This window comes from Heptranchias perlo, unplaced genomic scaffold (assembly GCF_035084215.1).
Source record: "Heptranchias perlo isolate sHepPer1 unplaced genomic scaffold, sHepPer1.hap1 HAP1_SCAFFOLD_215, whole genome shotgun sequence".
Taxonomy (NCBI): Eukaryota; Metazoa; Chordata; class Chondrichthyes; order Hexanchiformes; family Hexanchidae; genus Heptranchias; species Heptranchias perlo.
This window is the reverse complement of record NW_027139229.1, coordinates 475,265-489,611: the sequence shown is the minus strand read 5'-3', so window position 1 is coordinate 489,611 and position 14,347 is coordinate 475,265. Positions and strand designations below refer to the sequence as shown.

Below are 14,347 nucleotides of genomic sequence, written 5' to 3'. Positions count from 1 at the left end.
TGGGGAGACCATCGGGGAGGAGGAGATGATCGGGGAGGGGGGAGACGATCGGGGAGGGGGGAGACGATCGGGGAGGGGGAGACGATCGGGGAGGGGGAGACGATCGGGCAGGGGGAGACGATCGGGGAGGGGGAGATGATCGGGGAGGGGGGAGACCATCGGGGAGGGGGAGACGATCGGGGAGGGGGGAGACCATCGGGGAGGGGGGAGACCATCGGGGAGGGGGAGATGATCGGGGAGGGGGGAGACCATCGGGGAGGAGGAGACGATCGGGGAGGGGGAGACGATCGGGGAGGAGGAGACGATCGGGGAGGGGGGAGACCATCGGGGAGGGGGAGACCACCGGGAGGAGGAGATGATCGGGGAGGGGGAGACGATCGGGGAGGGGGAGATGATCGGGGAGGGGGGAGACGATCGGGGAGGGGGAGACGATCGGGGAGGGGGGAGACCATCGGGGAGGAGGAGATGATCGGGGAGGGGGGAGACGATCGGGGAGGGGGAGACGATCGGGGAGGGGGAGACGATCGGGGAGGAGGAGACGATCGGGGAGGGGGGAGACGATCGGGGAGGAGGAGACGATCGGGAGGGGGGAGACCATCGGGGAGGGGGAGACGATCGGGGAGGGGGAGATGATCGGGAGGGGGAGGGAGACCATCGGGGAGGGGGAGACGATCGGGGAGGGGGAGACGATCGGGGAGGAGGAGACGATCGGGGAGGGGGGAGACGATCGGGGAGGAGGAGACGATCGGGGAGGGGGAGACGGTCGGGGAGGGGGGAGACGATCGGGGAGGGGGAGACGATCGGGGAGGGGGAGATGGTCGGGGAGGGGGGAGACGATCGGGGAGGGGGGAGACGATCGGGGAGGGGGGAGACGGTCGGGGAGAGGGGAGACGATCGGGGAGGGGGGAGACGATCGGGGAGGGGGGAGACGGTCGGGGAGGGGGGAGACGGTCGGGGAGGGGGAGATGGTCGGGGAGGGGGGAGACGATCGGGGAGGGGGGTGACGATCGGGGAGGGGGAGACGGTCGGGGAGGGGGGAGATGGTCGGGGAGGGGGAGATGGTCGGGGAGGGGGAGATGGTCGGGGAGGGGGGAGACGATCGGGGAGGGGGAGATGGTCGGGGAGGGGGAGATGGTCGGGGAGGGGGGAGACGATCGGGGAGGGGGGAGACGATCGGGGAGGGGGAGATGGTCGGGGAGGGGGAGATGGTCGGGGAGGGGGAGATGGTCGGGGAGGGGGGAGACGATCGGGGAGGGGGGAGACGATCGGGGAGGGGGAGACGGTCGGGGAGGGGGAGACGGTCGGGGAGGGGGGAGACGATCGGGGAGGGGGGAGATGGTCAGGGAGGGGGGAGACCATCGGGGAGGGGGGAGACGATCGGGGAGGGGGGACTAGAGTGAGGGAGCGCCAATAGCTATCCGCAGTTATTATGTGGATCCTGGAGCAGTGATCCTGCTCCTTCTGACTCCACAGAAAACAAAATTATTCCAAGGTTTTGGGGCCTTTTATTTTGAGCGTGTTTCCTTTAGAGCTGCTCGTGACCCAGAAATACCAGTCAGAGCTCAGACATCGCAAACTCCCTCAGGGGCAAAACGGCTTCCGGAGTCGGCGTGCTCACATCAGGCGGCCGCCGGGGCTGCCTAAAATAAGGCCCCCAACCAATTTAGCAGCGGCCTGAGCGCCCGGTGCAGATCAGGTCCAGGCCTCGGTCCTGCTAAATTGGTCATCGTTGCCCCCGTTTTAGGCCCACAGAGTAGCCCCAGCAATGTTAAATTTAGACGCCTCCCCATGTCTCGAACAAAAATCAACTTGAGTCCTTTTGGTACATTTGAGGGTCATGGGAGGCCCACGGAGACCAAGAGCTGGTCCTAAATATTTACACAAAGCAGTCGAAAAGCTCCCTTTTCTGTAAACATTGCGAGACAGGAGATTTTGGACTGATGGAATGTTCCGATTACTTGAGGCGGGATCACTGAGAGGTCAGCTCTCTCTCTCCCTCTCTTTCTCAGCGAGCCTGGTGCTGAGAGGCACTGAGGTGAAAGCGGGAGAATCTCGGCAGTGACAGACACTCCTCGGTCACTGGGAGGCATCCTCGGATTTCCAATCCTCCAGGATCGTCTCCGAAAGATTAACCTCCTGGACACTGCTGCGAGCAAAAAAACCCAGGGAGAAAAATCACAGGGGCTTTAAACAAAAATGGGGCGACTTTTCTTTCATTTTCTTTGCACACTTTCGTTCATTAGTTTTAAAAAAATATTGGGGAGCGGGGAGAGATTCAACTTGGGCTGGTTTCTGGGGCTAAATGGACGACGCAATGGGAACGCACGTCCTGAGGCCTAGACAAGAGGCCTGAGTCAGTGCAATGGAACAGGCACCAACCGGGGCCTCGGGTCGCCCCTCTCCCCAAAATAAAAACGCAGGAATCACAGACGGGCCAGGAGCAGGTATGTGAGATGTATCCAGTACACGGGCCGGGGAGAGTACGTGGACCAGGAGCAGGTATGTGAGATGTATCCAGTACACGGGCCGGGGAGAGTACGTGGCCAGGAGCAGGTATGTGCGATGTATCCAGTACACGGGCCGGGGTGGAGGAGGGGGGGATCCTTCGGTGTCCGTCTCAGTCTCCAATTCAGACTGACACCCCCCACCCCCCCCCGAGTATAATATTAGCAGCAGAGTGTCCAAGGAGACAGGAATTGCCAACTTTCCCAGATTGGCCTGGAGTGCCCAGGAATTAATGATTAATCTCCAGGGCACTGTTGGGAGAAAAATCACAGGGTGTTAATCACTGCAACTTATTCATTTTCTTTGGTCATTTTTCTATAAAAATATCAGAGCGGGAAGAAAGGCTGTTTGACTGACAGTCAAGAATCATCCAATGGGGTAACGGAGAGTCTGTTTGCCTTCCAATTGGCCATGGGGAGGCGGGGCATCGTGAGGATGGATGTGTCAGGCGACCAATGGCGGGAGAGTGGGGGCGGGGGCATCGTGAGGATGGATGTGTCAGGTGACCAATGGCGGGAGAGTGAAGGCGGAGCATCGTGAGGATGGATGTGTTCAGGTGACCAATGGCGGGAGAGTGGGGGGCGGGGCATCGTGAGGATGGATGTGTCAGGTGACCAATGGCGGGAGAGTGGGGGTGGGGCATCGTGAGGATGGATGTGTCAGGTGACCAATGGCGGGAGAGTGGGGGCGGGGCATCGTGAGGATGGATGTGTCAGGTGACCAATGGCGGGAGAGTGGGGGTGTGGCATCGTGAGGATGGACGTGTTGGGGCGACCAATGGCGGGAGAGTGGGGGCGGAGCATCGTGAGGATGGATGTGTCAGGCGACCAATGGCGGGAGAGTGGGGGCGGGGGCATCGTGAGGATGGATGTGTCAGGTGACCAATGGCGGGAGAGTGGAGGCGGAGCATCGTGAGGATGGATGTGTTCAGGCGACCAATGGCGGGAGAGTGGGGGCGGAGCATCGTGAGGATGGATGTGTCAGGTGACCAATGGCGGGAGAGCGGGGGCGGAGCATCGTGAGGATGGATGTGTCAGGTGACCAATGGCGGGAGAGTGGGGGCGGGGGCATCGTGAGGATGGATGTGTCAGGTGACCAATGGCGGGAGAGTGGGGGCGGGGTGGTTAGAGGCCATGTGATGAAACCTCCTGGAATGGTCGAACCGGAGTCGGTGATGTGATTGGTGGATAGGGCGGTCACTCGAAGGCGGGGAGAATAAGCTGATCTCCTCACGGGCTGCGGTGAGAGAGTTTCAGAGATCCCGAGGCAGAGCCCATCTTGTTCAGCTCAAAGTGAGGAGTACTTACCTCATAATCATCGAGGCTGGGATCCTGGGACTGCGGAGAGTCAGGCAATGGGGAGTCACAGTCAGGGCTGTAGTGTTCACAGTAATCATAAGCTGCGCGGTGATCTGGGACAATCAGTAGCTGCTGGATGTCACCCTGTAACAAGGAACAAATTACATCATTGACAACACAGCAGAAAACAGGCTGGCCTTCCAACGTAGGACTAGGCCTCAGACATTAACAATCCTTTTATTGCAGCATTCCCAGCGTTCTCTGTATTTTGTTTTAAGATTTCCGGCATCTGCAGTATTCCGGGTGTTTTTTCTGGTATTTGTACCTTCTCCCTCGCGCAGAATCACTTCGCATAAAACAAACTGTCAGCGTGTAGGCAAACTCGGCAGCCATTTTGCACACAGCAAGATCCCACAAGCAGCAGTGATACGAATGGCTGGATAATCTGCTTTTGGTGGAGATATTTGAGATCTCTGAGCTCCTCCAATTCTGGCCTCCTGCGCATCTCCCACTCCTTCCGTCCCCGCCATTGGCGGCCGTGCCTCTCTCTCCTCCTTGGAGACGCTCCTTAAAACCCACCTCTGTCACCTGTCCTGATATCTCCTCTGGCTCAGTGTCATGTTTTGTCTGATTTACACTCCTGTGAAGCGCCTTGTGATGTTTTATTACGTTAAAGGCGCTATATAAATGCAAGTTGTTGTTGTTTTTGAATGAGGGTCAGGGCAATGGGAGAACTCCCTGCCCCTCTTCAAATAGTGCCAGGAGACCCGGAACGGATGGGGGAGGATCAGGCCTCCGAGTGGGATATTCAGGATACAGTCCGTGCACAGCACAGGGCCAACAAAATCAGGAATTACTGTCAATATAGTGGCTGATTGGAGTTCAAAGCTGCTCTAATCTCAGGATGAATGTAGAGTGATGGAGAGTGATGCTCATTCCCCCCATCGTTCACTCCACCACTGGTAGCAGGGACACCAGCCAGCTCAGCCCCACCCACTGGAACCCCCACTCTCTGGAACCCCCACTCTCTAGAACCCCCACTCTCTGGAACCCCCACTCTCTGGAACCCCCACTCTCTAGAACCCCCACTCTCTGGAACCCCCACTCTCTGGAACCCCCACTCTCTGGAACCCCCACTCTCTGGAACCCCCACTCTCTGGAACCCCCACTCTCTGGAACCCCCACTCTCTAGAACCCCCACTCTCTGGAACCCCCACTCTCTGGAACCCCCATTCTTTGGAACCCCCACTCTCTGGAACCCCCACTCTCTGGAACCCCCACTCTCTGGAACCCCCACTCTCTGGAACCCCCACTCTTTGGAACCCCCACTCTTTGGAACCCCCACTCTCTGGAACCCCCACTCTTTGGAACCCCCACTCTCTGGAACCCCCACTCTCTAGAACCCCCACTCTCTGGAACCCCCACTCTTTGGAACCCCCACTCTCTGGAACACCCCCTCTCTGGAACCCCCTCCCCAACCCCCTTCCCCCTCCCCACTTTAAAAACCTGCTCAAAAACCCATCTCCTCGAACACCCTTTCTCTGCCCCTCCCACACCGAGCGCTCCTAACTATTACTTTATCCCTCGTATCGATGGTTTCTCTCCCGCCGTGCGATATTGTCTTCATCAATACTGCTCGATAAACGGGAGTCACTGTTTGTGAAATTACCAGCATTCCCTCTTCACAGATCACTCGCCCAGATAACAAAAGGCCAATAGTTGGGTCCCCGGTCTCCAGGAGATGCTGGAGAGAAGCCACTCACATTCCATTTGTCGGCTGGGGCTCAGTGGCTCTCACTCTCGCCTCCGAGTCCGAAGGTCGTGGGTTCGAGCCCCACTCCAGAGACTTGAGCACAAAATCCAGGCCGATACTCCCAGTGCAGTACTGAGGGAGTGCCGCACTGTCGGAGGGTCAGTACTGAGGGAGCGCCGCACTGTCGGAGGGTCAGTACTGAGGGAGCGCCGCACTGTCGGAGGGTCAGTACTGAGGGAGCGCCGCACTGTCGGAGGGTCAGTACTGAGGGAGCGCTGCACTGTCGGAGGGTCAGTACTGAGGGAGCGCTGCACTGTCGGAGGGTCAGTACTGAGGGAGCGCTGCACTGTCGGAGGGTCAGTACTGAGGGAGCGCCGCACTGTCAGAGGGTCAGTACTGAGGGAGCGCCGCACTGTCGGAGGGTCAGTACTGAGGGAGCGCCGCACTGTCGGAGGGTCAGTACTGAGGGAGCGCTGCACTGTCGGAGGGTCAGTACTGAGGGAGCGCCGCACTGTCGGAGGGTCAGTACTGAGGGAGCGCCGCACTGTCGGAGGGTCAGTACTGAGGGAGCGCCGCACTGTCGGAGGGTCAGTACTGAGGGAGCGCCGCACTGTCGGAGGGGCAGTACTGAGGGAGCGCTGCCCTGTCGGAGGGGCAGTACTGAGGGAGTGCCGCACTGTCAGAGGGTCAGTACTGAGGGAGCGCCGCACTGTCGGAGGGTCAGTACTGAGGGAGCGCCGCACTGTCGGAGGGTCAGTACTGAGGGAGCGCTGCACTGTCGGAGGGTCAGTACTGAGGGAGCGCTGCACTGTCGGAGGGTCAGTACTGAGGGAGCGCCGCACTGTCGGAGGGTCAGTACTGAGGGAGCGCCGCACTGTCGGAGGGTCAGTACTGAGGGAGCGCCGCACTGTCGGAGGGTCAGTACTGAGGGAGCGCCGCACGGTCGGAGGGTCAGTACTGAGGGAGTGCCGCACTGTCGGAGGGTCAGTACTGAGGGAGCGCCGCACTGTCGGAGGGTCAGTACTGAGGGAGTGCCGCACTGTCGGAGGGTCAGTACTGAGGGAGCGCTGCACTGTCCGAGGGTCAGTACTGAGGGAGCGCCGCACTGTCGGAGGGTCAGTACTGAGGGAGCGCCGCACTGTCGGAGGGTCAGTACTGAGGGAGCGCCGCACTGTCGGAGGGTCAGTACTGAGGGAGTGCCGCACTGTCGGAGGGTCAGTACTGAGGGAGCGCTGCCCTGTCGGAGGGGCAGTACTGAGGGAGTGCCGCACTGTCGGAGGGTCAGTACTGAGGGAGCGCCGCACTGTCGGAGGGTCAGTACTGAGGGAGCGCCGCACTGTCGGAGGGTCAGTACTGAGGGAGCGCTGCACTGTCGGAGGGTCAGTACTGAGGGAGCGCTGCACTGTCGGAGGGTCAGTACTGAGGGAGCGCCGCACTGTCGGAGGGTCAGTACTGAGGGAGCGCCGCACTGTCGGAGGGTCAGTACTGAGGGAGCGCCGCACTGTCGGAGGGTCAGTACTGAGGGAGCGCCGCACGGTCGGAGGGTCAGTACTGAGGGAGTGCCGCACTGTCGGAGGGTCAGTACTGAGGGAGCGCCGCACTGTCGGAGGGTCAGTACTGAGGGAGTGCCGCACTGTCGGAGGGTCAGTACTGAGGGAGCGCTGCACTGTCCGAGGGTCAGTACTGAGGGAGCGCCGCACTGTCGGAGGGTCAGTACTGAGGGAGCGCCGCACTGTCGGAGGGTCAGTACTGAGGGAGCGCCGCACTGTCGGAGGGTCAGTACTGAGGGAGCGCCGCACGGTCGGAGGGTCAGTACTGAGGGAGTGCCGCACTGTCGGAGGGTCAGTACTGAGGGAGCGCCGCACTGTCGGAGGGTCAGTACTGAGGGAGTGCCGCACTGTCGGAGGGTCAGTACTGAGGGAGCGCTGCACTGTCCGAGGGTCAGTACTGAGGGAGCGCCGCACTGTCGGAGGGTCAGTACTGAGGGAGCGCCGCACTGTCGGAGGGTCAGTACTGAGGGAGCGCCGCACTGTCGGAGGGTCAGTACTGAGGGAGTGCCGCACTGTCGGAGGGTCAGTACTGAGGGAGCGCCGCACTGTCGGAGGGTCAGTACTGAGGGAGTGCCGCACTGTCGGAGGGTCAGTACTGAGGGAGTGCTGCACTGTCGGAGGTGCCATCTTTCGGATGAGACGTTAAACCGAGGCCCCGTCTGCCCTCTCAGGTGGGTGTAAAAGATCCCACAACCACTATTTTGAAGATGTCACGATGTGCGCACTGATTCCTGATGTCACTACGTGAACCCCCCCATGCATTAGTTACCATCTCACCCTTTTCCATCTCTCAGCTAGCTACCCCGCTACATGTTAAAAGACCCGATCCAACCTCCCCCTCCCCCAACCTCCCCTCCCCCTCCCCCTCCCCCATCTTCCATTTGATGTGATGGATTTATTTCGATGAGACCCCCCAGGTAGAGACAGACTTGCTGTCAGGTTCAGTCATGGTGAAGATGAGCAGCTGCCTCCGTTTTCTGATAAAAACCTCTCATTTAGTCAACCTGGAAGTGAGCTGAGAACAGAGAGTGGGCTCGTCTGAGCAAGATCACGGGAACAGCTGCACCTCATCGTCAAAACAAGGAGAGAACTCACACATGTTGCAACATGTGTCCCGTCTCACCCTGTTTTATCGATATCATTCCCGGTCAGTGCTGTCCTCAACTTCCTGCTCTTGTTCCTCCCGAGCTACACAATGTCCTTCCCTGAATCCTCGCTGTGCAATGTCCCCTACTCTAACTCACTCTCTCCCAGGACTTCCCCTGGTGCCCTGCCCTGTGGGACTGGACCCTTCCCCTGGTGCCCTGTAGAGTGTTGAGCAATTCAGTCGGAGGGTAGTTGGGGTGTAGTTGGAGGGTAGTTGGGGTGTAGTTGGAGGGTAGTTGGGGTGTAGTTGGGGTGTAGATGGAGGGTAGTTGGGGTGTAGTTGAAGGGTAGTTGGGGTGTAGTTGGGGTGTAGATGGAGGGTAGTTGGGGTGTAGTTGAAGGGTAGTTGGGGTGTAGTTGGAGGGTAGTTGGGGTGTAGTTGGGGTGTAGATGGAGGGTAGTTGGGGTGTAGATGGAGGGTAGTTGGGGTGTAGTTGAAGGGTAGTTGGGGTGTAGTTGAAGGGTAGTTGGGGTGTAGTTGGGGTGTAGATGGAGGGTAGTTGGGGTGTAGATGGAGGGTAGTTGGGGTGTAGTTGAAGGGTAGTTGGGGTGTAGTTGGGGTGTAGATGGAGGGTAGTTGGGGTGTAGATGGAGGGTAGTTGGGGTGTAGTTGGGGTGTAGTTGAAGGGTAGTTGGGGTGTAGTTGGGGTGTAGTTGGGGTGTAGTTGGGGTGTACATGGAGGGTAGTTGGGATTCTGGGTGGTTCAGGTCGGAGGTAGTTGGCAGAATGAATAATATTGATGAAAATGGACACCTTGTTTTTGATGTGGGACGGCACATGAAATGGGGGTTGGATTGTCAAATATTGGTTGTTTTCCAGAATTCTTTTCAAAGGACTGAGTACTTAATAATAATTTAACTTCATTTTATTTATAGAGTGAAGATATATCACAGCACACCGCAAAACAAACCAATTAGCTCCACATGTGAAACAAAGTGGATAACAAAAAGCAGGGCGATGAGGAAAAGGCAGAGGGGAGAAAGGGGAGAGGAGGGGAGGGCGAGAGAGGGAGAAAGAGAGGGAAGAGGAGGGGGTGAGAGAGGGAGAAAGAGAGGGAAGAGGAGGGGGTGAGAGAGGGAGAAAGAGAGGGAAGAGGAGGGGGTGAGAGAGGGAGAAAGAGAGGGAAGAGGAGGGGGTGAGAGAGGGAGAAAGAGAAAGGGGAGAGGAGGGGGTGAGAGAGGGAGAAAGAGAGGGGAGAGGAGGGGTGAGAGAGGGAGAAAGAGAGGGAAGAGGAGGGGGTGAGAGAGGGAGAAAGAGAGGGAAGAGGAGGGGGTGAGAGAGGGAGAAAGAGAGGGGAGAGGAGGGGTGAGAGAGGGAGAAAGAGAGGGGAGAGGAGGGGGTGAGAGAGGGAGAAAGAGAGGGAAGAGGAGGGGGTGGGAGAGGGAGAAAGAGAAAGGGGAGAGGAGGGGGTGAGAGAGGGAGAAAGAGCAAGGGGAGAGGAGGGGGTGAGAGAGGGAGAAAGAGAGGGAAGAGGAGGGGGTGAGAGAGGGAGAAAGAGAGGGAAGAGGAGGGGGTGAGAGAGGGAGAAAGAGAAAGGGGAGAGGAGGGGGTGAGAGAGGGAGAAAGAGAGGGAAGAGGAGGGGGTGAGAGAGGGAGAAAGAGAGGGAAGAGGAGCGTGAAGCAGGGAGAAAGTTGGAGAGGAGTGGGACAGAAAATGGAGAGTACGGAGATAGAGAAAGACAGAGAGAAGAGAGTGGGTAGATTGGAAAAAAGTCAGAGAGGAGAGCGAAGGTGAATGGAAAGCATAGGGACTGAGCAAGGGAAGGAGAGAGAGTAGGGCAGGGAGAGAAAGAAAGAGCAGGTGAATGGAGGGTGAGATAGAGAGGAGGAGGGAGGGAGAGTGAGAAAGGGGGGAGTGGGACTAGCTGGATTGCTCTTGCATAGAGCCGGCGCGGACTCGATGGGCCGAACGGCCTCCTTCCGTCCTGTAACCTTTCTATGATTCTATGAGAGGGAGTGGAGAGAGATGCAGAATGAGGGTAGATTGAACGGGTGAATATCTCAATAATCCATCCAGGTAACTCAAACATTCTGCATTGCAGGAAACTAAGGAATTCATCAAAGTCACAAATGGATTTCCACTGTACGGAAACAGATGGGAGTGGGGAATTATATAAGAACCACATGGAGAGAGATTCACATAAAACCATACACCATAGAAAACAGACACTCATCCAAATCCAATCAGGCCTCTCCCTCCCCCTGAAACTTGATGGAACAACAGATTCCGACTCTGTGCATCGAGCAGGCACTTTCTCTACTTCACACTATCGACAAACTAATCAAAGAACCGCAGAATTTCCCACTTGCAAACCTTTATAAAATGCATTCTTCAAAAGTAATGACACCCTCAGTAAATGCTCTGCGGCATTGCTGACAGGGAGTCGGATGATGCACAGAGTTATAAAGAGAGAAAACTTACACCATGGGCTCTATTTTAGCACCCGCGATCGGGTGCGTTCCTGGCGGGGGGGGCTCCGAAAATCGGGGAATCCTGGAGCGGGTCGGGAGCCCGGCTCCAACCCGCCCACTTCCGGGTTCCCCACAGACGCTCCGGCGTGCGCAGCCCCCGCATGTGGGACTCCCGCAGGCAATTAAAGCCAGCGGGGGGCCACTTGAGAGTATTTACCTTGGTATTTCAGGTCATTAACAGACCTGATTAAGGGAATATGTCGGGAGGGGTGGGATTTTAGAAACAACTGGGACTGTTTCCCATACTGGGGGCAACACTCCCAGTTGAAATGGACGTGTTGCAGCCATCAGCCTGTGGCAGCTGCAAAGGTCCATTTGACAGGTGGTGGGGGAGACCCTCACTCATTGCAGGAGGCCACTCTGTCACTTTGGACAAAGTTTGGCCTCCAGCACCCTCCTCCTGACAATCAAATTCACCAACTTGCATAGACACATGTACCTACCTTGCGGACCCCCTCAGATGTACATCTTCCAGATGGGGGCCGCCGTAGCTGCAGTCATGACCTCCTCAGAGGACGAACAGCATCACCAGCCTCGCCGTCCACCTCTGACACGTGGAGCTCCACAACACAGTGCTGTGACACATCCACCTGCACAGCAGGAGGGAGGGCAACCGCAGAGAGAGATGCGTCGCAGAGGGCACTACCCTCGCCACAGGGTCCACAGACCGAGGCTCAGCTTCCTGGACCTCTCTGAACAGCAGTGCACACGGAGGCTCAGAGTCACTTGACATGTAGTCGTGGACATCTGCTGCTCCCGGCTGGCCCGAGCACCATCTTCTTACCTGTCGCTGTCAAAGTCACCACTGCCCTCAACAACTTCTCCTCCGCATCCTTCCAGGGTGCCACCAGGGACATCACCGACGTCTCTCAGTCATCTGCACAAAAGAGCCCTGCAAATACACCTACACCCACTCTGCAGTGACACAATGGGTGGCATCAGTTGTGGGTCTTCATGGTGATCCTCAGGAAAGGGCATTATTGCACAAACCAGACAAGATTCGCAAAGACGTGGCAGTAGTGGTGCCAATATAATATGTAATGTGAGTTGGTCAGAAATTAAATATAAGTAAAAACCATGACAATCCCTCAAACACCCTTGTGCATCCCCTTCATGCTCACGACACGTTTGCCTTACGCTGCCTACTGCACATATGTGATGCATGCCCTGTGGCTGCAGCACAGGTAGTGGCAGGTTGAGTGAGGCTGGCCGTGAAAGAGATGCATGAGAGGGTGAGTATGAGACAGAGCCATGAGATTGTATGAGGATTGGGTTGAGTGGTAGTGGCGGGATGAGTACTGGCGAGGTGAGTAGGTGCAGGTAAGATGAGGATGAGGTTTGAGTGGGTATGAGGGGTGATGTGACAGAGTAGTGTTGGCAGTGCAGAAGGAGATGTGGGGTGGGGGCGGTGATGTGGCAGATGGAGTGTAGGGGAATGAGTAAGTGTACTCACTTCGGCTGACCTACTGAGGTCATTGGAGCGCCTCCTGCACTGTATGCAGGTGGGCGATATGTTGGTGGTGCAGGTGACCTCCTCTGCCACCTTGAGCCAGGCCTTCTTGGTGGCAGAGACAGGCCGCTTCCTCCCGCCCGCCGGGGGGAAGATCTCTGTTCTCCCCCTCCTCCTCACCCCATCCAATAATACCTGGAGTGAGGCATCATTAAACCTGGGAGCAGCCTTCCCCCTGGGCTGCTCCATGCTGTAATTTTTCCTATTTGTTGCAGCATCAGTCAGTGGAGGACTGCCCCTTTAAATAGAGCTCCTCCAGCTGACAGACCTTACTGCGCATGCGCAGCCCGCCCGACGCGCAGATCAGCAGTGGGGAACCCGGAGGAGCAGGTAAGTGGATCCAATTAGGCTGCGATCATGCGCGGGGGGCAGACTGATTTTGCCAGGCGCTAGCCCCCCCGCCGCAAACCCGCAGCCCTGGTAATATCGAGCCCCATGTGACCAAACGATGTACTTTTCTGCAGCTAGGGTGGAGCAATGTCCCTTTAAGGCCAAAAAGCGTTATTGGGGTCAGTCAGAGTTGAATTGTTTTTGCTGATGGGACTGCAACATTCAGAACTACTTCTAAGTTTCAGGTTGCAGTTCAGGAGCATTCAACGTGAAGGCTGGGACATGCCCCAGAGCCGAGCCCGGTCCACTGGCATCACTTCAGAGTTGGAGAGTGCGGATATTCTGACTCGTGTCGGGTACTTATTGTTGCTGGGAGAGGTTCTCTCAGATCGAAAATGAACGGCTTCCTTTCTCTATTTTTATTTGAAGTGCGATACAAACCTCCGTAAAGAAAAGTGTGAGAGCCCATGTGGAGCCCGCTCTCTGCACCATTGTTATATAAACACCGGCACATCCTGTGTGGGGTCGTGTACAGTAAGGCAGGTAACAGGAGGTGTTTGCAGGACGAGGAGAATCATACCACCGTCAGCTGCCAGAATACGACGGCGTTCAGAGATCTGCCAGGAACATTCATAAATAAAAGGCTTTCCCCCGAGACTCATCTCCTACAGTCTCAACCCCGAGACTCATCTCCCACAGTCTCAACCCCGAGACTCATCTCCCACAGTCTCAACCCCGAGACTCCTCTCCCACAGTCTCAACCCCGAGACTCATCTCCCACAGTCTCAACCCCGAGACTCATCTCCCACAGTCTCAACCCCGAGACTCCTCTCCCACAGTCTCAACCCCGAGACTCATCTCCCACAGTCTCAACCCCGAGACTCCTCTCCCACAGTCTCAACCCCGAGACTCCTCTCCCACAGTCTCAACACAACATGGGTTTTCAAACTGGGGTCTGAATGTTTAGGGGGAGGGAGAGGGGGAGGGAAGGGAAAGGGAGAGGGAGGGAAAGGGAAGGGGAGGGGAGGGAAAGGGAAGGGGAGGGGAGGGAGAGAAGGGGGATGGGGAAGAAGGTGAGAGAGAGGGGAGGGGGTTGGAACGGGAGGGGAGGAAGAGGGGAGAGAAGGGGAGGGGGAGAGAAGGGGAGAGAGAGGAGGAGGAAAGGGGAGGGGGAGGGAAAGGGGAGGGGAGCGAAGGAGAGGAAGAGGGAGAGGGGAGGCAAGGGGAGGGGGAGGGGAGGGAAGGAGAGGGGGAAGGAAGGGGTAGGGGAGGCGGTGGGAGGGGGAGGGAAGAGGAGGGAGAGGGGAAGGGAAGGGGAGGGAAAAGTAAGGGGAGGGGGAGGGAAGGTGAGAGGGGGGGGAAGGAAGGGATGGGGTGGGAGAGGGGGAGGGGAGGGAGAGGGGGAGAGAAGGGGAGGGGAGGGGATGGGAAGGGTAGGGAGAGTGGGAGGGAGGTGGAGGAGGAGGGGAGCTGAGAAGTGTTAATATTTTATGGGGGGCGCTAGGAATGCGTCAGTGTTTACAGGGGGTCCCTGTGAATGTATTAATATTTGCCCTGTGTGTCTGATTGAGAGTGTGAGTGTGAGTGTTAGTGTATGTGAGTGTGAGTGTGTGTCTGAGTGTGAGTGTGTGCGTGAGTGTGAGTGTGTGCGTGAGTGTTAGTGTGTGTGAGTGTGTGTGAATGTGAGTGTGTGCGTGAGTGTTAGTGTGTGTGAGTGTGAGTGTGTGTCTGATTGTGCGTGTGTGCGTGAGTGTTAGTGTGTGTGAATGTGAGTGTGTGTGA

The 14,347-nt window shown here is 57.4% G+C and overlaps 1 protein-coding gene across 1 annotated transcript in view; it reads right to left on the bottom strand.

Moving 5' to 3' along the window:
• LOC137310095 (collagen alpha-1(V) chain-like) overlaps positions 1–14,347 on the bottom strand; it is a gene marked incomplete at its 3' end in the record, with an annotated part of 258,789 nt that overhangs the window by 91,605 nt on the left and 152,837 nt on the right. The window contains exon 5 of the mRNA XM_067978050.1: positions 3,813–3,947. Within this exon, the coding sequence (XP_067834151.1) occupies positions 3,813–3,947 (135 nt within the window). The remainder of the gene's footprint in view (positions 1–3,812; positions 3,948–14,347) is intronic.